Source organism: Nerophis lumbriciformis, linkage group LG09, assembly GCF_033978685.3.
Source record: "Nerophis lumbriciformis linkage group LG09, RoL_Nlum_v2.1, whole genome shotgun sequence".
In the NCBI taxonomy this organism is placed as follows: Eukaryota; Metazoa; Chordata; class Actinopteri; order Syngnathiformes; family Syngnathidae; genus Nerophis; species Nerophis lumbriciformis.
Window position 1 is genome coordinate 28,948,018 of NC_084556.2, and position 27,111 is coordinate 28,975,128.

Below are 27,111 nucleotides of genomic sequence, written 5' to 3' on the forward strand. Positions count from 1 at the left end.
CAAGACAAGCTACTATTTTCTAAATGATTGATGTGTATTTCTGGTCTTGTCATCCTCCTCCGGACAGAAGGGTGACACGGCAGTACGGCTGGATCAAAAGAGACGTCTGAGACGCTTTACTGAACCAAAAGTTGCTTTATTACAAGCAAGCGTCATTGTACAGGACTGCACTTCCTGGAGGAGGTCAGGTCAAGAATGAAGCATTCCTAACTTGGAGAAGCCAAACCATCAGTTTTATATTCCTACCTCCTGTCTGTGTGTGTGTGTGCTGGGTCAGGAGAGCGCATCCTGACCATAAAGGGCATGTTTGCGTGTAAGTGACTGAAACGAAAACAGATGCCGGTCGTAACTTAGATGTTGACATCAAGCTAAACATTTAGTCTCTTCTCACGGATAGGGCCTTTGCATACCAAGGTCCAATTTTATTGCCTTTTCTTCCGCAAGAACTAATCCAATCTACACACAAATGTCAGCCCTAAAGCGCCCTATGCTATTATGTGCCCAACCTGAAATACCTACTAGTTAAACTGGTGGTTTGCTTTCTCCAAGATGAATATAAACATTCACCATATGCAAAACATAAGAGTTAATTAATTCACTCCAGGATAAAACTCCTGGTAGCACAATAAAGTTGAGAAAACCTGACAGCAGCTTGGACTAATGGACAGAGAATAAATCTCCCCCCCCTTTTGGCAAACAGAATAAAAGCCCGCAATGAATAAATGTGTGCTTGTATTCGACAGCTAACAGGTTTGGAGAGAACCAACATTAAGCAGGCCCATGTTTGGCCTCGCTCAGAGAGAAGTTCTGGGATTTGGAGATGTCAGTAGATGTGGTTCAACAACTTTCCGTCCCATTAGGAATGGATGGCAGCAGGTTCGGACCTAAGAAGTCTGACATGCAGCTCTCTGCAGCCTTTGTAGATCTCAAGAGGATGATGTACAATATGAATGATTTTATTGTTCTATATTGGATTGGTATGCAGGAACAGGAACGCCTTCAGGGAGGTCAAAACAAAAGAGAAGGCACTTGTACTTCTGTTTATTGATTGCAGATGCATCTAATGTAACTCTCTAGTCTGGAGGTCGACTTCAGACAGGGAAGACTTTGTCTGATGTATGCACAACAATTTTGACACCCACACAGTCGGCTGGTGCAGCTTGTTTACAGACGAATAATAGAGAATATTCCGTCTCATAGAAGAACTTCAGTGTTTACTATTTGGAAAACATTTGTGTTGAAATGTAGAACATTCTATAAAGAGATGACAGTTTTTATGTGTGGCATTTTACATTTATTAAATGGTTACTATCAATACAGTTATACCTTAGGAGTATTTTGAGCTGTCTCTCGGCTAATTGTTATGCTTTGAGTTGCAAGCCAGAATTGGAGTTTCAAGCCTCCCGTAGCAAATGTCACAGTGAACCCTGCAATATTTATTCTTACTTGTTAGCATTAGCTTATAGCTGGGGATCGACATAACTTAAAGGGGAACATTATCACCCCTTAAGCGTCAATATATACCTTGATGTTGCAGAAAAAAGACCATATATTTTTTTAACCGATTTCCGAACTCTAAATGGGTGAATTTTGGCGAATTAAACGCCTTTCTAATATTCGCTCTCGGAGCAATGACGTCACAATGTGACGTCGCATCGGGAAGCAATCCGCCATTTTCTCAAACACTGAGTCAAATCAGCTCTGTTATTTTCCGCTTTTTCGACTATTTTCCGTACCTTGGAGACATCATGCCTCGTCGGTGTGTTGTCGGAGGGTGTAACAACACGAACAGGGACGGATTCAAGTTGCACCAGTGGCCCAAAGATGCGAAAGTGGCAAGAAATTGGACGTTTGTTCCGCACACTTTACCGACGAAAGCTATGCTACGACAGAGATGGCAAGAATGTGTGGATATCCTGCGACACTCAAAGCAGATGCATTTCCAACGATAAAGTCAAAGAAATCTGCCCCCAGACCCCCATTGAATCTGCCGGAGTGTGTGAGCAATTCAGGGACAAAGGACCTCGCTAGCACAGCAAGCAATGGCGGCAGTTTGTTCCCGCAGACGAGCGAGCTAAACCCCCTGGATGTCTTGGCTCACACCGTCCCAAAGATGATCAAGAGAAGAATATCGACCCTAGCTTCCCTGGCCTGCTGACATGAGGGTATGTCTACAGAATATATTAATTGATGAAAATTGGGCTGTCTGCACTCTCAAAGTGCATGTTGTTGCCAAATGTATTTCATATGCTGTAAACCTAGTTCATAGTTGTTAGTTTCCTTTAATGCCAAACAAACACATACCAATCGTTGGTTAGAAGGCGATCGCCGAATTCGTCCTCGCTTTCTCCCGTGTCGCTGGCTGTCGTGTCGTTTTCGTCGGTTTCGCTTGCATACGGTTCAAACCGATATGGCTCAATAGCTTCAGTTTCTTCTTCAATTTCATTTTCGCTACCTGCCTCCACACTACAACCATCCGTTTCAATACATGCGTAATCTGTTGAATCGCTTAAACCGCTGAAATCCGAGTCTGAATCCGAGCTAATGTCGCTATAGCTTGCTGTTCTTTCCGCCATGTTTGTTTGTGTTGGCTTCACTATGTGACGTCACAGGAAAATGAACGGGTGGTTAAAATCAGGCACTTTGAAGCTTTTTTTAGGGATATTGCGTGATGGGTAAAATTTTGAAAAAAACTTTGAAAAATATAATAAGCCACTGGGAACTGATTTTTAATGGTTTTAACAATTTTGAAATTGTTATAATGTTCCCCTTTAAAATAATATCTAAAACAGGGTTGTCCAAACTTTTTCCATTGAGGACTGCACACGGAAAGCAATGCCAGGGCCATTTTGATATTTTTCATTTTCAAAACCTACAAAAAAATATTCTAACCCTTAAGCATACTTGCCAACCCTCCCGATTTTCCCGGGAGACTCCCAAATTTCAGTGCCCCTCCCGAAAATCTCCCGGGGCAACCATTCTCCTGAATTTCTCCCGATTTCCACCCGGCCAACACAATTGGGGGCGTGCCTTAAAGGCACTGCCTTTAGCGTCCTCTCTCACCTGAAAAGGAGACTATTATATATGTCTCCGTTATCCATAGGTTTATCTATAACTCATAAAGTAGGCAGGCACACACACCATCCGGATTCCTATCATGCATTGCTTCAAAACTACGGCAAGTAGTAATGTCCCAAAAAAAAAACAGAGACGAAGCAGAAGAACGAAGAAGGGACATGGCAACGACGAGTAAGAAGAAGAAGTACGCTTGCAAGTTCCAAAATGATTGGAAAAAATAATTTCAGTTCATCCAGGACAGCTCGAAGGGGAAGGGGTATGATGCCTGCAAATTTTGTAGATCAGACTTCTCGATTGAACACGGTGGCCGAACGGATATACTAATTCATGAAGGGATTATTTATATATATATATATATATATATATATATATATATATATATATATATATATATATATATATATATATATAAAAGAAATACTTGAAATTAATGTAGATAAGCTGCTCCAAAGCTAAGATACCAGAGAAATTGTAATGACCAAATTAAGACTGTCCAAAATAACAAGTGAACTCATGTAATTAGTCACACAATAAAATTGCAACAATTGCAAATTAATCACGTAACTTATATTGAATGTACACATTTGCATTTGTGTCCAAATATTGGGGTATGTATTATTTTAATTTTTTAATTTCTTAAATTGTGCATGCGGGTAATAATAACCTGTGATTAATAATGATTAATCCAAATTCAAAAGTGGGATCAATCGGATTTCAAACAAATAATCGTTTGACAGCACTGAAATAAATAAATCAATATTAGCAAGTACTTCAGTTTTCCCACCATTATAAATACAGCGCCATTGGACTCTCAAAGTATACAAAAAAAAACAACATTCAATTAAAATGGACACAATAACGTTAAGAAAAATTAAAATGTATCAAACAATTACTGAAAAACGTGCTTGTTCAAAATGCCATGCTTGTAAAAGCAGCCCAGTGAAAAACATGAGCAATGATTCAAGGTCTTGATGCAATCTGTTAGTAACCATTACGCACAAGTGAGAATAACAAGCAAGCACCTCCGCACCTGTTAGGAGGAAGAACTGATGCCAAAATCCCTACCAACAAGATTCCCGTTTCTTGTAGCACACAATCAGCTGATGTGCAAGTGCAGGTGTAATCCCATTTTCTTCTGGCTCATGTCCAATCTTCTCGGCTCATGATGGTACTTTTATGGCTTCAATGGAACCTTGCGTGCCCAGAGTGCTGCAGCTGGGAATGTTCATTCAGATTAGGTGACAATGGATTTTGGTGCCAATGTGTTTGGGTCTTGCTCCATTTTCTGCTCGCTTTATTTTGTGCATACAATAAAACAGGAGTTGTGCAGGATTAAAGCAGAAGTTTGCAGGTAATTAGCAGGTCATTTATTGTAATTATGAGGCACTCCATGACTGCCTGTGATATGCAGGATCTACTATGAATCTCTGTGGACTCAACAATGTCAACAGTGTCAAATCGTCCTTATTTTGAAAGGTATCTGGCGTTGGGATAGGTACCTTTCACAAATAAACTGATACGGTACTAATTAATGGTACATGGACATCGGTGTGCAACGGTATACATTTTTGGTACTTGCGTGTACGTTCATGTGTTAATAAATGCCAATTTGTGTAATAATAAAATACATGTTTAAATTTAACATTTAACAGAGACCTGATAATGATTATTGTGCTGTCCAGTTATATCTTGTTTTTTTTACACTTCGGAGTTTCATTTGCAAGTATTATAGAGTATACTTTGCATGCAGTTGCAATTCAGGGACATCAGAAAGCAGTAATGTATAAATTTTGTTCTATTGTCGTTGTCAGGAAGTAGTCTTTGCCATTAAGCTCAATGTGCAAGTACGCAGTGTTATACTGTAAATATTGTACTGTATTTATTTATCACCAGCTGTTTGATTGTGAAGTAAATCATATTTACGTATTACCAAATCTGGAGGTGTTAAAATGCAAAATCATTAATGCTAATCAGTCTCACGTATTTAGCAAAGCCAATGTAAATTAGTAAAGAGCTAGAGTATTTTGAAAGAAAGTTTTACTCTAGGTTTGTTTGTTTGTTTTTTATCAGGCATACTTGTTTTGTTGGCATGGAACATGGTAACATTACATAGACATTACATTGCAGGCCAAAGTAGACCAAGTCGGATTTTTTCTAAATCCTTTTTTATCTCAGCTGATCGTTTGGATTACAAGTAAAATGTGATCTTTATCAGACTCCAGTAAAAACGTGCACAGGCCCCAATGTGGCCCCAATGTGGCCCCAATGTGGCCCCAATGTGGCTTCAATGTGACCTTGATGTCACTTGCATGCGCAGTTTTATTGAGTGAAAACACAGGAAGGTGACCTATTTCCGTAAATGAACAAGGAATTCGCTACTACTACTACTTTGCAAAATAAAAGTCGCCACACCTTAAAAAATTTGTGTTTTTTACGTCAAAATATATGAAAGTAGTATCATGTATACATGAGTTTACATAGTGTAATATATTTGTGAGGGTTCTAATCTGTTTATGTCTGTTAAGTTGCGGGGACACTGACATTATCTACGTTAGTTTTTTTTTTTTTAACTCATTTACGTAAACAACTTACGTAACATGTAAGCAAATATGCCACAATGTGCACGTCAATTCTGGTCCTTCAACAATTGCTATTTCTTAGTAATCAAATCGAAACAGTACATATATATATATATATATATATATATATATATATATATATATATATATATATATATATATATATATATATATATATATATATATATATAACCTATTATGTGTGCACTCTTGACTCGTGATGCACCAAAAATTCGGCTCCCAGAAGAAGACTTTGCAATTTGAAAGCAGATGTTGTGATGAACTATTCACTTCTGAAGGTGGGTCGCGTCTTTTCCTGCACACACAAATGACGTAGCTCGCCCAAAGATGATGTAAAAGTCGCAATCAGACCGCATGTAGGTCATATTTGCCTTTAGACTGCAGTCACATCTAAAATGGTCATATTCCAATAGAATTCGGACTAACTCCTGATGTGGACCAAATCTGATGCGAAAATGTCAGATTTAAACGTTTTGGAGCGTTTAGACTGGCAAAAAATATCCAATTTGTGTGACTTGTGATTTGGTGTACAGTGTAAACAGGGCCCTAGAGGCTGTTTGGCTGAGTCCATTATAAGTACTGCCTGAGTGTTGCTTGAGTGTTTGTTTCTTCGCCAAATGTTTGAACCGGTGCCAAGTCTACAACTGGACGTAACATCACTTGATACAAAGGTATCAAAATATGGTACCATTTCATTTTATGGTAATTAGTGCGTGGTAGTATTTGTTCGGAACCTACTGTATAAAAAAAAAAAAATCAGTACCCATCCCTTGCATCTGAATGTAAACAAGTAGAATGCTATCCATAAAACAAACAAACACATTGTAACTATGTTTCACTTCCTCACATTCTATGCAACACTCTGTCATTGAAAATATTATTTAAACTAATGCAGTGAAACGATTACAATTAATCAATTGATTAATCAAGAGTAAACACCATTGATTCCTAATCTATATTACTGCATGCTCCCGCCATCAGTGTGTGAATGTGTGTGTGAATGGGTAAATGTGGAAGTAGTGTCAAAGCGCTTTGAGTACCTTGAAGGTAGAAAAGCGCTATACAAGTAAAGGAAAGAAAGAAAGAAAGAAAGAATGAGTGTATGAATGGGTGAATGTGGAAATAGTGTCAAAGCGCTTTGAGTACCTTGAAGGTGGAAAAGCGCTATACAAGTATAACCCATTATTATTATTATTATTATTATGAACAAAGAGAGCCAGGAAAAGGGGAATGCATATGCACTCACCGTATTTTTTGGACGATAAGCCGCAGTTTTTTTCATAGTTTGGCCCGGCTGCAGTGCGACTTATATATGTTTTTTTCCTTCTTTATTATGCATTTTCGGCAGGTGCGACTTATACTCCGGTGCGACTTATACTCCGAAAAATACGGTAACATGTTTATCAAATTTCTTTAACATCATGTTCATGTTAACATTAATCAGCTTCTTGAGGTTGCGATTCTTGCGTTAAAATAACAATGAATATGTCCACCCCCCAAAAAAGTCTTAGAAGAAACGTGTAAAGCAGGCCACTGTAGCAGCATGAACAAAAATGAGGAACAACACATGTTTCAAACCTGTTAAGATCATGTTTGAAGGCAAAATTAGTTGACTTTTAGCTCATTAAGTGAGTGATTAAATAAAGTATGGGGGTGAACAGCCAACTACACAAAATAACCTCCACAAAATCGTTTTTGGAGAGGACGGGTGGCCCCAACCGTATTGTATTCTCTGAGGGGTAGGTTCATTGTGCCACACGCGTCTAATCTCAATCTAATTAAAATGCTTTGCAAGGGCTATGCTCCGTAAGCATTACAATGAGATCATTGTTTTTCTTGTACTTTGATTTCAACTTTATTTGTAAAAACAAACCTGCCAATGATTGTTTTGAAACTTTGAAATATGAATGATGTACACAACAATCACAATAGATCAGATATTGTTAAAATAAAATATAAACTATGTCTAAATTGGGTCTTATTAGGTACCGTTTCTTCTGGACTATAAACAGCTCCTTTTTTCAAAGGCTTTGAACCCTGTGGCTTATAAAACAGTGTGGCAACTTTTCTTATTTTTCTTTGCTAGAGGCTATAGTTTGTATTCAACAAATAGTTTTCATATTACATTGCAGGTGCTACGCGATGAAAATGTACTTCCTTTTCCGTGCTTTAAACCGCAAGTGTAACTGTCCATAGCGTTTCTGATCGAAAGGATTCTTCATTCATCACTCCAAGCAATGTTTGTATGTTTTACAATATACCTAAAAATATTCATACTTACTCAATGTCTGTAAGAGTGTTTGCATGCATATTTGTATGTACTATCGCTTTGTAACCAAGCTAGCGTTGTTAGCATCAGCAAAAATGCTAAAGTAAATGCAAGTGTTTGTATTAGTATTATTAACTTACAATGGCATTCTTTTTATATTGTTTCAGTTTTGTAAATTTATCAAAATATTGCCGTGGAGTTATTGAGTCTGTTTAGCTGATTGGAGCTTATTCTTCAGCTAGTGGGACCAGGGGCGGATTAAGAAATTTTGGCCCCCTGGGCCTGACATGGTCTTGGCCCCTCAACCCCGCGCGTGCACGCGCACACACACGCACGCACTATGCAAGAAATACTGTATACTGTGAACAGACATACACACTGTACTGTACAGAAGAGTGCACATACTGCACACACACTATTAGGTATACCACACAGACAAGCACAGGTTTCACACAGACACAGATAGGGGGAGGGGATAAATGGCCTAAAAATAAAAATGTTGGAAAATGATTACGCCCACTTCAGTGATGGTGCATTGGGTCATTTGAGAGATATTATGTACCGTATTTTCCGCACTATAAGGCGCACCTAAAAACTACACATTTTCTCAAAAGCTGACAGTGCGCCTTATAACCCGGTGCGCTTTATATATGGATAAATATTAAGATTCATTTTCATAAAGTTTCGGTCTCGCAACTTCGGTAAACAGCCGCCATCTTTTTTCCCGGTAGAACAGGAAGCGCTTCTTCTTCTACGCAAGCAACCGCCAAGGTAAGCACCCGCCCCCATAGAACAGGAAGCGCTTCTTCTTCTACTGTAAGCAACCACCCGCCCGCGTAGAAGAAGAAAAAGCGCGCGGATATCACCGTACGTTTCATTTCCTTTGTGTGTTTACATCTGTAAAGACCACAAAATGGCTCCTACTAAGCGACCGGATCCGGTTCATGAAAAGACGCAATCTCTCCATCCGCACACGGATTATTATTTCACAGCAACTGGAGCACGTACGGTGAATATTCGCACCACAGGGAATGAGAAGTCATCCTTCACTGTGGTTCTAGCTTGCCATGCTAATGGCCAGAAACGTCCACCCATGGTGATATTCAAAAGGAAGACCTTGCCAAAAGAGACCTTTCCAGCCTTTCCAGCCGGCGTCATCATAAAAGCTAACTCGAAGGGATGGATGAAGAAAAGATGAGCGAGTGGTTAAGGTAAGTTTAAGTTTACGCGAAGAGGCCGGGTGGCTTTTTTCACGCAGCTCTGTCCATGTTGATATACGTATGTTTGTGATTGCACATTTGCGTACATTTTGGGAGTGAACAGAGTTGTTAGAACGCTGGTTTTTAATATATTATTAAAGTTTGACTGACCTATCTGACTGTTTTTTTGACATTCCTTTAGCGCAGTTAGATGCGGCTTACAACATGGGGTGGCTTATTGGTGGACAAAGTTTTGAAATATGCCGTTCATTGAAGGCGCGGCTTATAACCCAGGGCGCCTTATGGTGCGGAAAATACGGTATTGGAAATTGGTACCTATCATGAAATAAACCCCCCACCCCACCCAAAAAACTAAATTGGACATGATTTTTGCCCCCTTTTCCTCCCTTCTATCATTAAAAATAAAATAATATCTTAGGAAAACACTTTGGCATAACGGCAGCTGTGCAGCAAATTGAGGCTCAAAGTCTGTATCTATTTTGTGGGAAAGCTTGAGGAGGAGAAGGAGAAAGGTAAAATGATAACACATGCATCGGAGAGCACCACAAAGAAAGGAGTAGGCCAGTTCATGGTACAAGGGCTGCATGCAGGTCAAAATAGCCCATTTCCTCTGCCTGTCTTACCCATTCACCGAGAGACCACTGAGGACATAGAAATGCAAGTGGATATGGGGTTCGAAATACTGGCGTCGGTCAGAGGAGTCAATGTGGAGGATGTTTATAAACTTGTAGATGAACATATGACTGACAGCACGAGCACAACAAAGGCTTTTCAAAGCTGTTGGCAGAGATGAACAACTTGGAAAAACCAGCAGGGCAGATCTTTTGTGGCACCCACACTACACTGGGCTTCAGCAGTGCCATGAATAAAGTGATGCGGTTGGCGGAGGCCGATATGAAGATGGAGCAAGTGCTACAGAGTTTCATGGTGGATCTGGATGTAGACAGCAAGAATGCTATAGTGGCTGGACAGGCACTGGACATGTCCTGAACTCAGTGTCAGACGTGGCTGCCGAATACTTGGATGAAGTGAAGCAGCTGACAGATCTCATGCTGCCCCATCTGAAGACTGTCCTGGCCAGGCAGAGGATGGACTATGGGATGGATGAGGAGACCTTCCCAATGGACCCTGTCAGTGAACAGGCTAGTAACATTGATAGCACCCCTGTGCACAACATTGGGATGGAGAGACAATGTGGCAAGGTGGACTACAGACTGAAGAAGTTGGGCACACTGAACGCAGTCAATAGGTCAATAATTTTACAGAAGAGCCAGGAGCTTCAGAGGTTTCAAGGCAGCAGCACAAGCAAAAAGAGAGGTTGAACTCAACTGGAGTAAACTCATGAAGGCAAAATTCGAGAGTTGGGCTGACGAGAAACAAGAGATGGCTCAAAGACAGGAGAAGAAGAGACTAGACATGCTGGACACACTGAAATCTTTTGGTGGCCCCTTCACGATAGTGGGGAAGTTGAAAAGTTCCTTGTCGATGAAAGTCTGAACAAGAATGCAAAGCTGCAGAGAATGAAGCTTGAGGTTCAGTTTGCCAGAGAAAGCACCAAGCTTCTGCCTAAAGTCAATCCTATCTTCAGAATCCAGGTGACAGACAGTTCCCAGAAATGGCGAAAGTGCAATTCTCCCAGTCATAATGGATACTTAGAATTTCATGGTGGTGGTAAGTATTCATGAAAACAGGTAGCCTAACATTAGTGAATGGGTGAATTCTGGAAATAACAACCTAAAAATCTTACACAGTGCACCTTTAAGCAAGGGGTTTCTTTCGTGCTTTCAATTTCGCAAAATCATCCACCACATCATTGAAGTCCAACTCTCTTGTCAGCTCACTCTCAATTGCCATTAGAGATAACGCATTTAATCTTTTCTGAGTCATTATTGTGCGCAGCTCATTTTTGACTCTTGACAAAAGAGAGAATGAGCGTTCTCCCTCACAGTTACTGACCGGTAGAGTGAGAAAAATCTGTAGCGCAATGTATGTATTAGGAAACGTAGGCTGTAGTCCAAAATGTATTATTGTTTTGAGCAGTCCTGAAGGGGTCCTCTCCTCATCAGTGTTGTTGAGCTCTATAAAAGATTTGAACTGTATAAGCTCCTGTCCAAGACTTTCATTGAGGTCAGATGAGTATGATTCAGTGAGAATCTTGGCCTTGTGAAGGACTGAAGCATTGGACTCTTTATCCAAAGAGAAAAGGACACTGAACAAATTGTTCAGATGTTTGTAGGCCTCCAGACGGTGATTAAGGCTTGAACTCAGTTGATCAATAGAGGCAATAAATGTCTCTATTTGAAACAGCTGCCTTCCCTCAAGCACAACATCTGGGGATGCTGATTCATCAGCAAACTTTTTACGTTTCTTCGTCCGTTCAGCCCTGTAAGATGGGGTGCCACCCAACATGTTTAAGGCTTTCTGCTCAAAATGATCAAATAGATCTCTTTGGGAGAGAACAAAGGTGCGCAGAGATTCCAGCAATCTAACTGCTGTACCAAGGTCCATGTCTGCTTTTTGAAGTTGCAGACTTGTGGCCTGAAATCTGGACAGAACAGTGTCCCAAAAGCCTGCAATGAAGGCCATCTCAAGTGAATCCAGCTTCCGCACTAGACTGTCAGCTTCAGTTTGTGTGTCTCGTTTCTCTGTGTCATCAGTGGAAATACCCTGTAGTGCTGCTCTTATTTTACTGTAGTTCTGCCACAGTGCTTTGGTAGATTCTGCACGGCAACTCCAACGCGTGTTGGATAAAGCTTTAAGTGTGAGATCTATGTTGGAATTGCCAAATACCCTGTCCCATCGGTGTGTGGATGCAGTTGTGAAGTTGTAAATAGACTGAATCAAGTCAAAACACTTAGAGACTTCATTTCCATATCTGTCAATGCTGTTGACTCCCACCAAATTCAAAGAGTGAGCTGCACATGGAATATAGTGTATTAATGGGTTGCTTTTCTTTAAGTGAGCCTGCAACCCATTATACCTCCCTGACATGTTGCTGGCATTATCATAAGCCTGCCCCCTGCAATTTGACAGCTCTAACCCTAGATTTTCCAACACAGACATGACACAGTTAGCCAAACTTTCACCTGTATGGACTTGTAATGGGCTCAAAACCCACAAAGCGTTCAACAACACTGCCCTCTTTGCTAACAAAACGGAATATGAATGTCAATTGGTCCACATGAGATAAATCTGGGGTTGAATCCACAATGATAGAGTAGTATTTGCTTGCTTGCAGTTCATCTGCTATAGCCTGTTTGGTTTTTGCACCCATCAATTCAATGAATTCCTCACAAATGGTGGAGGACAGATATGAGGTATTACCTCGACCCATCTGCCCAAACTTTCTGATGTGATCCTTTAGAAAGGGATCAAATTCAGCCAGGACCTCCAGAATACCAAGGTAGTTCCCATTGAGAGGAGACCCTAACGATTCATTTTTACCCCTAAATGCAAGGCCCCTTTCTGCAAGGAATTTAATGACTGCAACAACTCTTTGTAACACCTGCCTCCAATAGCTGCTCTCTGCCTGAAACTGTTTGAACAGGTCTGCATCAACTGTGGCACCTGTGGCGCGGTTCAAGACTGCTTGCATGCAGGTTATGTGCTCAGCACTTCGCTCATGTTCACCAAATCTTTCTGAGTGTTTCCAATCACAATAGCCTGTCACAAAAGAATGCGTTTTTGGGGAAAACAGTTTGCATGCAAAGCAGTAAACATTACCAGTAGAGGGAGAGTACATCATCCACTCTCTTTGTACTCGTTGTCCATTGGGCAGGTGTGAAGTAAAATGTTCATTGTTTAGGCATCGGGTTTTGCCTCCTAGCCCACTGTTCCTCACAGAAGCGGGATAATGGCTGTGACGGTTGTGAAATGATTTTGCACCTCTTTGAATAAGAACTTCCTTCATTGACTCAGTGAGGGTATTAGCCCATTTAGCGGTATCACTAGGTAGAGTTGTCACTGTAGATGGTGTTGAAGAAAGATTCAACTCATTTTCTATGCTGTCCAGAGGTGCAGTGACCTCACATTCATCCGAGCAACTGGCTACTGCTGAGTTGGTTGAATCATTAGCATCCGAAGCATTTGGTTCAGTGCGTACACTTGTAGTGGTCTCAGGATCTTGGGAGCTACATGCTAGCTCAGGTGCATTGCTAACCTTAGCTGAATTTGCAGTAGCATTTATAGAATTGCTTTCAGCAGATGTCTTTGTACTGAAGAAGCTGGAGATATTTGGAACACTCTCAAGTAAAACTGATTCCTTTTTTTTCTTTTCTTGCTGAATTTTTTTTCTAGCTCCTCCACTTAGACGTTTATGATCCATATTTCCCTTCTTTCTGTGCACATTGGCTCTTTGCCTATCACAACAGCTTAACCAACTATGTGTGTGTGTGTGTGTGTGTGTGTGTGTGTGTGTGTGTGTGTGTGTGTGTGTGTGTGTGTGTGTGTGAGTGATGCAATTTTCAAAACTAGCAATCTAGCATTAACAGTCAAAAGCAGAAATCAGCTGATTTCTATAAGAACTGATAACAGATTTCCAATCAATGCTAAACTCAGACAGCGAAAGTCACTAGATGACGTTTTGAGTCGCCAGTCATGTATGGCCAAAAGTCTCTAAATCGAATGCCAACGTTTCCTAATCGCCAACACACTGGGACTCACTGAAGGACTGACAGTGAATAAAAAAAGATGATTAAGATAATTGTGTACTTTTCTCTTCTGATATTTTCACTAAGGACCCCAAGCTATCTGCATGCAGCAACAATGTCTGACAGACAGGAGAGCGGAGTGGTCAGTGATGAATGGCAAGGGAACAGACTGATTTGTACTGAGGAGAAAGAGAGAGCCAATTACAGTGAAATAAATTCCAAAAGAGCCAAGTGACTAGCTGAAGGCAGGGACAAATGCCTTGGAGTGACCAACAAGAGTGCAAAGTACCAAATGGCAAAATGTGGCAAGACCAACAGGCAGATCTGCTTTTACCACTTATCTTCACAACCAAAAAGTCGCTAAATGATGTTTTCAGTCGCTAGCCAGGTATGGCCAAAAGACGCGAAATCTAGCGGTAAAGTCGCTCAATCACACTGACAGTGAAACAAATAATTTTTAAAAAGATAGTAATCGTACAATGTCTTGTACTTTTGTCTTCTTTCTTAATATTTCTCAAAGGACACCAAAATGTCGCTATCTGCAGGCAGCTTGCTAGCTATGATGGCAGCAACAATGTACCTTAGAGTGACTGACCAACAAGAGCTCAAAGTACCTAATGGCAAAATGTGGAGAGACAGACACAATAAATTGCATTAAGATGAAGAGAACTGTTGCTATTATTAATTTTAACAACAACCAGAAAGTCGCTAAATGTCACCACCAGGTATGGCCAAAAGTCGCTTAATTGGCCACACACAGTAACAGAGAAACAAACAAACAAAAAAAAAGATCATAAAGATAATAGTTGTACAACTTTGTGTACTTTTGTCTACTTTCTAAATATTTTCACAAAGGACACCAAAATGTTGCTATCTGCAGGCAGCTTGCTGGCTATGATGGCAACAACGATGTCTGCCAGACAGGAGAGAGTGGTCAGTGACGATCGAATCGAGAAAATGACAAAATGGGTCAAAGACCAAAAAGTTATTAACTGACAGCAGTGACAAATGTCAGACTGTAAACTTTTTTGAAAGAAAAGGACAAAATGGGAAGATGCTGATAATAACAGCAAAATGGAAAATATAAGAATTTCCAAGTAATGCTCAACTCAAGTGTGTGTGTGTCGTGTGTGTGTGCGCATTAAACTTCTTGTGGAATGATTTCAAATTATCTCTGAGTCTGAACTGAGGGAAAGGAAACCAAATTTTGAGCAGTCACTCACGAGTTCAAAGTACCAAATGAGGAGATTCTAAAAGAACAGACCGGTTTATGAAAGACTCGATGGGGGAGGGGCACAGCTAAGAATACTTGAGTGAGATTCTGTGATCCAAATTCGATATAGAGCTTTTTGATAATGATAATTTGTCAGAGTAAGGTTGTGTAATCAAAATTTGAGAATGAGCTTTGCCAATCAATCAAGAATATTTGCATTAAGTTCTGTGATCAAAATTCAGAAACAACCTTTAATAATTGATAAAGAATATGTGAGTGAGGTTGTGTGATCCAATTTGAGAATTAGCTTTGATAATAATGATTGAGAGCCTCTGGCCCTCTCTGGATCGTGGCCGCGGGGCCAGGTTGGCCTGGCCCCTTGGGGCCTCTGACCCCCTATGGATCGGGGCCAAGTTGGCATGACCCCTCGGGGCCTCTGGCCCTCTATGGATCGTGGCCGCGGGGCCAAGTTGGCCTGACCCCTTGGGGCCTCAGGCCCTCTGTGGGTCGTGGCCGCGGGGCCAAGTTGACCTGGCCCGTTGGGGCCTCTTACCCTCTATGGATCGTGGCTGCGGGGCCAAGTTGACCTGGCCCCTTGGGGCCTCTGGCCTTCTGTGGGTCGCAGCCGCGGGGCCAAGTTGACCTGGCCCCTTGGGGCCTCTGACCGTCTATGGATCATGGCCGCGGGGCCATGTTGGCCTGGCCCCATGGGGCCTCTGGCCCTCTGTGGGTCGCGGCCGCGGGGCCAAGTTGACCTGGCCCCAAGGGCCTCTGACCCTCTATGGATCATGGCCGTGGGGCCAAGTTGGCCTGTCCCCTTGGGGCCTAAGATTATTATTTTTGCAAAAGTAGTTTTGCATGCGTCGCGGCCGCGGGGCCAAGTTGGCCTGGCCCCTTGGGGCCTCTGGCCCCCTGGGCCTGGGCCCGGTAGGCCCGTTCATTAATCCACCTATGTGTGGGACCATGGCGATGACTCCAGCCGTTTTACTGGTGTTAAAGAGACCATTTGGAAACAATTAGGGTGTGTAAATAAACATTTACAAAACCTTAGGTACCAGAATGTAGTTCGGTGTGTAAATATATATCCGGTGCGTAAATATATATATATATATATATATATATATATATATATATATATATATATATATATATTACATTTGGTGGGCACGGCTTAAATACTATACCCCAGAAAAATATGTGTCCAAGGTGGATTGCACTTTTTTTGCGATTTTGCCTTTATTTTCTGTGTGTTTGAAATAATGAAAAACTGCTAGCAAGAAGTGGCTAACCATGTAGGTAATGGAGAGTCATCTATTTTGCCACGACAGCCCTCTAACTACGAAGGACGCTTTATTTACAGTACAAGCCGTGACCTGCATATTAACCAAGCTATAGTGACGACTACTTTTCTGACATAACACAGTCCATTTCTCCTCACTCACTATACAATGTGATTAGACAACAATCTGTACTGACTGACAAACAAGAACTTCTATGAACTATTACAAATGGACGATCATAATATCTGTAAAGTGTTATCCCATAGTTCACGTTTTGTTTGTAAACAACAAGCTCTACTGTGATAATAGCTGTGATATCAAGCACTATGGGCTCCATGTATCAGAATCAATATCATGGTGACTTACTCAATGGACATTTGTTCGTTTGGTCAAGCTTTCCCGGGTCATTTTGGGTTTTCTACCACTTTGTTTGTGGAAACAATTCTTCATTTGCTGTCTTCGACTAGGGTTTTTCATAATCAAATCTGATTCGTCGGTTTTTGCCCATAGTCAAAAGATAAATGAACAAATGGTGATGCTACGTAATACTTTAAACTGACGGGTCACTATAAGTGTGAGTAACATCACATGATTCTCGACGGCCGGATTTGGGCAGCCAGTTCTGTGTCTGGTACTGTAGCAACGCGTCCTGACGAGCTTCGATCACATTCGCCATGCAGAAACATCTTCACAACACCATTAGTAAAATATGTTTGTGCGCAGACAAAAATATTTTTTGAGTGAGAGATGCGAGAGGCCAAAACACAGCCAGCTGCTTTTAGACATGCCACACAAGGAAGCAGCGACGGCTCTGAGGAAGGCTGAAAGTGACAACCGAAACTGTTAGCAGGTAAGCGTGATCTGCACAAAAAGCTTATTTTAATCTTTTTTTTGTTTTATTTTTTTTGTCCTGTCCAGCTACTCAGGCAAATCATATAGTTGATGTAGATGCTCATATCGGCTGTACACATTTACTTTACAAACGAGAAGTGTGGGATACTTCTCTTGTTGCCTTATTTGTATTTGACTTTATTATATGTATTTATATTATCATTTGGTGCAGCCGGGCCGGAGCAGGAGGGGATAGAAAGAGAAAAAAAGGAAGACAGAGGGGGACAATGTGGGGACACGAGGGGGATAAGACAGGGAGACAACAACAACAACAGCAAACACAAATATAACAATAACAACAACAACAATAGAAAACATCAGCAAATAGGATATGTACAAATATGATGATAAAAGTGATAGCAAAGAAGCAGTTAGTGAAATAAATAAATGGCAATGAACATTATTATACTACAAATGGAGCAATACAAATACCACCATTGATAATTAATAATAACAATAATTACCTCTATTATTAACAATTCAATTGTTCAAATGCAACAATACATATATGTAATGATAACTTGAAATACAAAAGAAAGCAGAGGTATGGAGGGGAAGAAAGGGAAGCCAACTATATTAACCTTGTAGATTGTTATAGTAAAAGTAGGTTAAGCTTTGTCAGTTTGCCATGTGTTACCCAGTTTACTCATATCTTAATACTATTATCTTGTACTTATATTCTTTTAGCGTGGATTAATGTATTGCTTTTCCAGTGCACTTCTTACATCACACTATAACAAGCACAGTTGGTGTATACCTGATGTCTGCTGTAATATTGACACATATTAGAAATATTATGTCTTTAATGGATATACTGATGTTAAATAGCAGACGGCATCAACAAATAAGCTTAGCTTGGGCTACGAACATAACATTACTACCGAGAAGGTCTCGGAATTGCTAGATTAGATGCGGGTCAGAAACAAAGACTGGTGGGAGAGAGTTGTTTTGAGGGAATTTTTGGACTGAGAATTGAAAGAAATGTCTCTAAATTCATCTAACAAGCTCTATGAAATGATGAAAGGAGTTTTAAATCCGAAGGAAAATACCTTTTTTCGTGCTCCGAGTAGGATTGGTATTGTTGTGGACATGCTTGCCAGTTGTGCGGAATACAGAGTTATTGCTAAAGAGTTTAGAGCGCACAAATCTAGCGTCAAGAGGTTTGTGTATGCTTTCTTCTTTGCCTTGTCATATACCTACTTCATTCTCTTCCATCGCACTTGTTTTTTTTCAGGAGTCCAAATGAAGACACATTCTCCATTGCCTTAGCTACCTTTATAAATAAATCTCAGCTTTGTTTTTTTCTCTCCCATAGATGCACTTCAAAATGTTCCATTTTGTGAAGCAAATAAACAGTCCCCTATTTATTCCTGTTTTTGCGGGTTGCATCCTGCGCATTGAGACTCGCGCATGCTTGACACGAAGGATCCTCTGCGGTGGCACACACCTACTCGAGAGATCTGGTTTTCAACCGCATAATCTTGGTGTGTTGGTCTGATTTTTCAAAGGCCTAACATGATCAGATTACCGTATTTTCCGCACTATAAGGCGCACCGGATTATTAGCCGCACCTTCAATGAATGGCATATTTCATAACTTTGTCCACCAATAAGCCGCCCCGGACTATAAGCCGCGCCTACGCTGCGCTAAAGGGAATGTCAAAAAAACAGTCAGATAGGTCAGTCAAACTTTAATAATATATTAAAAACCAGCGTTCTAACAACTCTGTTCACTCCCAAAATGTACGCAAATGTGCAATCACAAACATAGTAAAATTCAAAATAGTGCAGAGCAATAGCAACATAATGTTGCTCGAACGTTAATGTCACAACACACAAAATAAACATAGCGCTCACTTTCTGAAGTTATTCTTCATTCGTAAATCCTTCGTCTTCGGTGTCCGAAGTGAAAAGTTGGGCAAATGTGAGATCCAAAATGGCCGGTTCCGTCTCGTCGAAGTCATCGGAGTCAGTGTCACTGTTATCCAGCAGTTCTGTGAATCCTGCCTTCCGGAAAGCTCGGACCACAGTTGTGACCGAAATATCTGCCCAGGCATTTACGATCCACTGGCAGATGTTGGCGTCGTCTGGCGCTGCCTCCCTGTCTTAGTGAAGGTGTGTTCGCCTTCTGTCATCCATTGTTCCCACGCAGTTAGCAGTCTAGCTTCGAATGCCCTGTTGACACCAATATCTAGCGGCTGGAGGTCTTTTGTCAATCCACCCGGAATGACGGCGAGTATTGAATTAAGCGCGTAAGCGTGTCTCTTAATGTGATGTTATGAGCTAGCAAATATAACAACTACACTACCCAGCATGCAACGATAGTTACGAGCATGCGCGGTAGCCCTGAGAAGCGTTGTATGCTGGGAGTTAGAATGTGGTTATGAGCACGCTGTGAGTAAACGTTGAGAACTCAGTTAACACGCCTAGTCTGCATTATTTATAATTAGACAGACAACACACTTAATAGGAGCCATTTTGGGGTCTTTACATAAACACACAAATGGAAATGAAACGTCACATATCCCAGCATGCACCGCGCGCTTCTTCTTCTTCCGGGGGCGGGTGGTTGCTTACAGTACAAGAAGAAGCGCTTCCTGTTCTATGGGGGCGGGTGCTTACCTTGGCGGTTGCTTGCGTAGAAGAAGAAGCGCTTCCTGCTCTACCGGGAAAAAAGATGGCGGCTGTTTACCGAAGTTGCGAGAACGAAACTTTATGAAAATGAATCTTAATATTTATCCATATATAAAGCGCACCCGGTTAAAAGCCGCACTGTCAGCTTCTGAGTAAATTTGTGGTTTTTAGGTGCGGCTAATGGTGCGGAAAATACGGTAGGTTTTTCAAGGTGTTGTAGAATGCTTCCTTTGAGCCCAGTTATTTGAGAAATCAGATTAATTTAATGCATGTAAACGTAGTCAATGTCCGACGATTCAACTGCGAGGTTGATAGTTGACTTCTTAAAGGGGAACATTATCACAATTTCAGAATTGTTAAAACCATTAAAAATCAGTTCCCAGTGGCTTATTATATTTTTCAAAGTTTTTTTCAAAATTTTACCCATCACGCAATATCCCTAAAAAAAGCTTCAAAGTGCCTGATTTTAACCACCCGTCCATTTTCCTGTGACGTCACATAGTGAAACCAATACAAACAAACATGGCGGAAAGAGCATCAAGCTATAGCGACATTAGCTCGGATTCAGACTCGGATTTCAGCGGCTTAAGCGATTCAACAGATTACGAATGTATTGAAACGGATGGTTGTAGTGTGGAGGCAGGTAGCGAAAACGAAATTGAAGAAGAAACTGAAGCTTTTGAGCCATATCGGTTTGAACCGTATGCAAGCAAAACCGACGAAAACGTCACGACAGCCAGCGACACGGGAGAAAGCGAGGACAAATTCAGCGATCGCCTTCTAACCAACGATTGGTAAGTGTTTGTTTAGCATTAAAGGAAACTAACAACTATGAACTAGGTTTACAGCATATGAAATACATTTGGCAACAACATGCACTTTGAGAGTGCAGACGGCCCAATTTTCATCAATTAATATATTCTGCAGACATACCCTCATGTCAGCAGGCCAGGGAAGCTAGGGTCGATATTCTTCTCTTGATCATCTTCGGTGGCATAAGGGACGGTGTGAGCCAAGAAATCCAGGGGGGATTTGCTCGCTCGTCTGCGGGAACAAACTGCCGCCATTGCTTGCCGTGCTAGCGAGGTCCTTTGTCCCTGAATTGCTCACACACTCCGGCAGATTCAATGGGGGTCTGGCGGCAGATTTCTTTGACTTTATCGTTGGAAATGCATCTGCTTTGAGTGTCGCAGGATATCCACACATTCTTGCCATCTCTGTCGTAGCATAGCTTTCGTCGGTAAAGTGTGCGGAACAAAAGTCCAATTTCTTGCCACTTTCGCATCTTTGGGCCACTGGTGCAACTTGAATCCGTCCCTGTTCGTGTTGTTACACCCTCCGACAACACACCGACGAGGCATGATGTCTCCAAGGTACGGAAAACAGTCGAAAAAATGGAAAATAACAGAGCTGTTTTGACCCGGTGTTTGAGAAAATGGCGGATTGCTTCCCGATGCGACGTCACGTTGTGACGTCATCGCTCCGAGAGCGAATATTTAATTCGCCAAAATTCACCCATTTAGAGTTCGGAAATCGGTTAAAAAAATATATGGTCTTTTTTCTGCAACATCAAGGTACATATTGACGCTTACATAGGTCTGGTGATAATGTTCCCCTTTAAACTTCCCCTAATCGAATTGCCAAGTCTTCGACTATTTGAAGACAGCCCCAATATGTTGTGATGCAGTCTTCTTTGCTAGGTACATGGAACTCTTCCATCGTTAACATTGTGTGCCACTCAGTTTTGTCAGCATGGCTTGGCAAGTTCCAAATTTACACCACCAAGTCATGCCAGTCCTGACTTAGCTCAACTTTTATGACCAGCAGTTCATCTTCCGTATATTGAAACTCAAAAAGATAACATCCTTATTCGTCCCAAAACATTTGGCGTAATCTCTCACGTAGTCTGCATCTAGTAGTGGTAGCAAACATAGAACATCTCAAATGCTGTTGTTGTTGAGTTAGTGTTTGTTACTGTGCGCCCTATGAAATCAATGCATCCAGGAAAGAAGTTCCAGTAATGAGGAAAACACTGAATATATTGTAAGATATCATGAATGTGTCTGATACTTACAGCATGTATATGAAATGTTTTTGGAAATTTTTGATGGTTTTTAGAGGGCTTGATAGGCGAAATAGGTCAATCCCCATCACATTGCATTGTTAGTTGCCTCTTGCTAGCAGTTTTTCACTATTTATAACGCACAGAAAAGAGAAACGTGTGTTCTTGTCTCACATAAGAATTGTGAATGATGTGCAAAATTCCTAAATAAGAGCACTTCTCCTTTAAAGCATCCATATTTTTCAACAAGGCACATTTCTATTATTGTGCTGGTGTTTGTGCGACCTTCTAAAGACTTAGGCATGAAATGAAAAATTAGCCATTCCATCTCCTCATGTGTCAGAGCAAATTCTGTAATTCAGAGCGTCTGAACACTGATTGTCACATTAATAATTCATCACTTCATGTGAACTTAACTTGTCACTGCCATTTTTATTGATAGAACAAAACACAGCTTTCCTCGCACTATCATCACAATATATTTTAAGGACTGGTGTTAAGAAGAGCAGCAATTAATTCAGGTGTTGAACACACCTGAGGACAATGTGTTACTTTCAGTAACCCCAAAGGGATCACAGATGGTTTCTTTTTGTGTTAATTATGTAAGAGATGAAAATGTGCACTTTTGCAATCAGAGATAAGCGACACATACACTATATTGCCAAAAGTATTTGGCCACCTATCCAAATGATGAGAATCAGGTGTCCTAATCACTTTGCCCGGTGTATAAAATCAAGCTCTTAGGCATGGAGACTGTTTCGACAAACATTTGTGAAGGAATGGGCCGCGCTCAATGATTTCCAGCGTGGAACTGTCATAGGATACCACCTGTGTAACAAATGCAGTCGTGAAATTTCCTCGCTTCTAAATATTCCAAAGTCAACTTTATTATAAGAAAAATGAAAAGTTTGGGACAGCAAGTCAGCCACCAAGTGGTAGGCCACGTAAACTGACAGAGAGGGGTCAGCGGATGCTGAAGCGCATAGTGCAAAGACTCAGTTGCTACAGAGCTCCAAACTTCATGTGACCTTCCAATTAGCCCACCTTCAGTATGCAGAGAGCTTCATAGAATGGGTTTCCATGGCCGAACAGCTGCATCTAAGCCATACATCACCAAGTCCAATGCAGAGCGTTGGATGCAGTGGTGTAAAGCACGTTGCCAATGGAATCTAGAGCAGTGGAGACGCCCTCTCTGGACTGATGAATCACACTTTTCCATCTGGCAATCTGATGGGCGAGTCTGGGTTTGGAGGTTGCCAGGACAACGCTACATTTCGGACTACATTGTGCCGAGTGTGAAATTTGGCGGAGGAGTAATTATGGTGTGGGGTTGTCTTTCAGAAGTTGGGCTTGGCCCCTTAGTTCCGGTGAAAGGAACTTTGAATGCTCCAGGATACCAAAACATTTTGGACAATTCCATGGGATGGCACTTCACGTTCATATGTGAGTAAAGGCAGGTGGCCAAATACTTTTGGCAATATAGTGTACTTTAACGAGCTCAGCTAAGGGTTGCTCCACCTTAAGTGCACAACCAGACATTCATTAGGTACACCAGAACAATGCAACGACTGCCAACTTAATTGTTGTTTGAAAATATTACAGACATCAACAATATGTATAGAAAAACAAGGCAGATATAAACAATCCTACCATAATGTGTTTTGACAGATTTTTACAACATATATTAAAAGATCTCATCATTATGTACCTATTGTTGTGGCCATGAGCCATATACTGACATTATATATCTAAATATACTGACATGATATATCTAATTATAGTTAAAAGTCAAAATGGAGCGAACGTCTAAAAATACTGTGCATGCGATGCGGTGAGTTCAATTTTCTTACCTCAGCCCGTACAAGACAGTGCCGTCGGGGTGTAGTCGGATCATGCGGTTTTTGACTGTCACCCCATGAAGAAAGGACTTCTTGTCATTAAGGAAGTAGGTGTCTGGGAGCCAAAGCTGATCTGCTACACGATTATCCAGAGTCAAGTTGAGGTTTAGCTCTCCATAGGCCAAACGCTTATCTCGCCAACTTTGCTGGAAATACATTGTGATGGTATAGTCCTGGAAAATTGGGAGAACACATTTTTTAAATTGGTAAACATGTCTGTTTTTGGGTTGAGTTTTCCTGACAGAGCAAAAGTCTTAGTTGTCATGTTTGATGAAACCATGCAACAAGTTTATTTCTTGGTCAAATCAAACAACAACAAAAGCAAATAACATTGTTTATGTATTCTGTTAAGGATACAAGTTATGTAAAAATGCATATATATATATATATATATATATATATATATATATATATATATATATATATATATATATATATATATATATATATATATATATATAATGTATACCTACACATTCCATCCATCCATTTTCTAATAACATGATAACAACTATAAATTATTTTAACGGCAATAATTGACTCCTTTTTTACTTTTGGTCTGTTCCATAGGGTGGGGAAATGTAATGGCGTCCAGCAACTGTTGAGCAACAAGCTCAAAAATAGCGGGTGGAAATGCACAAAGAAAAGGGGACATAATGGACATGTTAGGTCCAAAGCCATGGCAAGCCGTTTTTCAGAGAAGACAAGATTATTTTATCTTCAATCGCCGTGAGACGACATCATTGGAGCAAACAGCTTGTAGGGAGGAGGAGCTTCACATCTGTGTTTATATTACAGTTGAGTGCATTGATCAAATAAAATGTAGATTGTTACTCTGCAAGCTGGCTCACATTGTTGTCAGCATTTTCCTATTCTCTGATTGGTTGATCAGAAGACATTTGCTCAACACACCAAATTGAACAAATTGTATAATCTGTAGCGATCTGCACAATGTCTACTTTCTTCCTCTTTTGAATTTTGTCTATAGAAATACTGCATCTCTGGTGAGTATGATGTATGAGTTGGTTTTGTGTTTGTTTTTGTCATGGTATTAGATAAATATTGATTCCGAACTTCTCCAGATTATGTTGTAGTGGAAATTTGTAAAGTGACAACCCTTCATCGTGGAGCCGTTAGATTTTTGCTTGTTACATTCGGCCCAGCTCCAAATTTACTGTCAGCTTTCACCAGTTACATAGCTTGTTGAAAATTATGCAATTCTTCAAGTTACTAGCAGACATGACATGTAGTGCTTGGATTTTACTGACGTCACGTCCGGCTCACGTTACCCTCATTAAATATGCGTGGTGGTCAAGCTTGCTCTGTTCTCAATGGGTACTGGGCGCCATTTAGCATTTCTCGAAGAAAAAATGCCCGATGCTGTGTTGTTTTTGGCTGTACGAAGCGTTCAAATCGCTAAAAGGATAAACGTTTCTTCAGAGTTCCCCGAGAGGTAATTAAAAAAGGGCGGAAGCCTGCAAGATTTTACAAAACAATGAGAAGAAAAGCATGCAGCTAACACTCCAGTCCAAGGGAGCAGAGTCGAAGAATGCACAAGTTTGCAGTGATCACTTCGTTAAAGGTTTGTTTGATATACTTTCAAAGTTTATTATTTCCCATGTAAAAATTATCTTGATATTATTTGTATTTCATAAACACATGTTTTGAAAAGCACCAACTCGGCGAGTCTAAATAAAAGAAAGCAAATGTGAATGTAACAGAGGTAATTTATGATCTCAATTGCTTACTGTCTTACTACTCCTCTTAATTTAATGTCATTTTATTTTAATGTCATCTTATCTAATTTATTACATTTACACATTATGTAATGTGATTCTTTATTTTGCAAATTTTATTATTCTAAGTTTAGTACTGTAATTTCCTATATTTTTTTATGGTCACTGAACGTCACATGTCCCAGCAGACTTCCCGGATGTAGCCCGTATGTGTCGTCAGTCTGCTCTCTTCCATGTGACGGTAGGTTGGCTCGTGTATTAGCTTGATAGCTTTCAGCTAACTTATTAGCAGGCTAGCTGTGTTGCTGTAGGCATAAAGGAGACACATTTATGTTAAGTTTTGTTATGTTTTATTTCTGTGCAGGTTTAGAGTGTATAGAGAAGGCTGATTGGAGACTCACTATGATTGTTTTCACCAGGTATTGTGTGTTTTTTTATCATGTGTTAATGTGTTAGTCAGTCTGCTCTCTTCCATGTGACGGTTTAGAGTGTATAGAGAAGGCTGATTGGAGACTCACTATGATTGTTTTCACCAGGTATTGTGTGTTTTTTTATCATGTGTTAATGTGTTAGTCAGTCTGCTCTCTTCCATGTGACGGTTTAGAGTGTATAGAGAAGGCTGATTGGAGACTCACTAGGATTGTTTTCACCAGAATAAACCATGTTTGAGCTGGAAGAAAGACTGGGTGTCGTCTTTTGGGGAAAAACACAACGCAAAGGAGTACTACATCGCTACATGAGCAAAACCTAAAAGAGTTAAGCTTTTATTAAAGGCAGCAATCATAAATGAACAATGTTGAGCTCTATCGTTATATTTTGATAAAGACCGAGAAAAACATGTGTACTCGTAAACGGCGCGTACGTACAACAGCAGCAACAAAAATGGCTTATTGAGACGTGAGGTTAAATCATGCAATGCAACCTTACTCGAGCAAAACCGATGCATATTTATCCGGCCAAACACAAAGAAGCTGTAGACCTCCATGCTTTTGCAAGTTTTCATCTGATTTGTCGTTTAGAATGACGTCTGGAGCACAACAGTTCTTTATTAATGGAAATGCAACCGACGTATAATCCTTGATATCACTCGACAAATCTTTTTTTGATTAAGTATAAGGATCTATTCCATTGCATAGTTAAATTTTTTGCTCGTATCTGCTTTCTGCAGGAAGATTCAAGCCACTTTTGTACTCAAATAGTTTGCGTGCCGCTTGCAGTCAACCGCCATCTTGGCTTGGTTGACCACCATTGGTTTTCACTTCCGGTAAGAAGTCAAGTGTCGAAATACAAGCAATTGGAGGATAAAAAGCTAACTGGGTTAATTTCAAAAACTCATAACGACTTATGATTTTTTTTCCCAACAGCATAACTGATTACTGCTCACTGCAGACTTCATGAGAGCCAACAAACATAATAGACCATCACTTATTGTACACAATCTACTGTCATTAAGATGCCGATTGATAGAATATTGTTATATTCCTGTTTAGATGAAATATGACTCATAATACTCGCGAAGAAAAGGGAGGTGCAGCCAAGCTTTTGTTTGTGCCATTCTCGCCATTACCTGGTCTATATTGGC

General features: G+C 40.6%; 1 protein-coding gene across 3 annotated transcripts in view; it reads right to left on the bottom strand.

The window, feature by feature from the left end:
- gabrb4 (gamma-aminobutyric acid type A receptor subunit beta4) overlaps nt 1-27,111 on the bottom strand; it is a 172,143-nt gene that overhangs the window by 32,107 nt on the left and 112,925 nt on the right. For all 3 annotated transcript variants that reach the window (XM_061962041.1, XM_061962042.2, XM_061962040.2), the window contains one exon: nt 23,746-23,966. In XM_061962041.1, the coding sequence (XP_061818025.1) occupies nt 23,746-23,966 (221 nt within the window). The remainder of the gene's footprint in view (nt 1-23,745; nt 23,967-27,111) is intronic.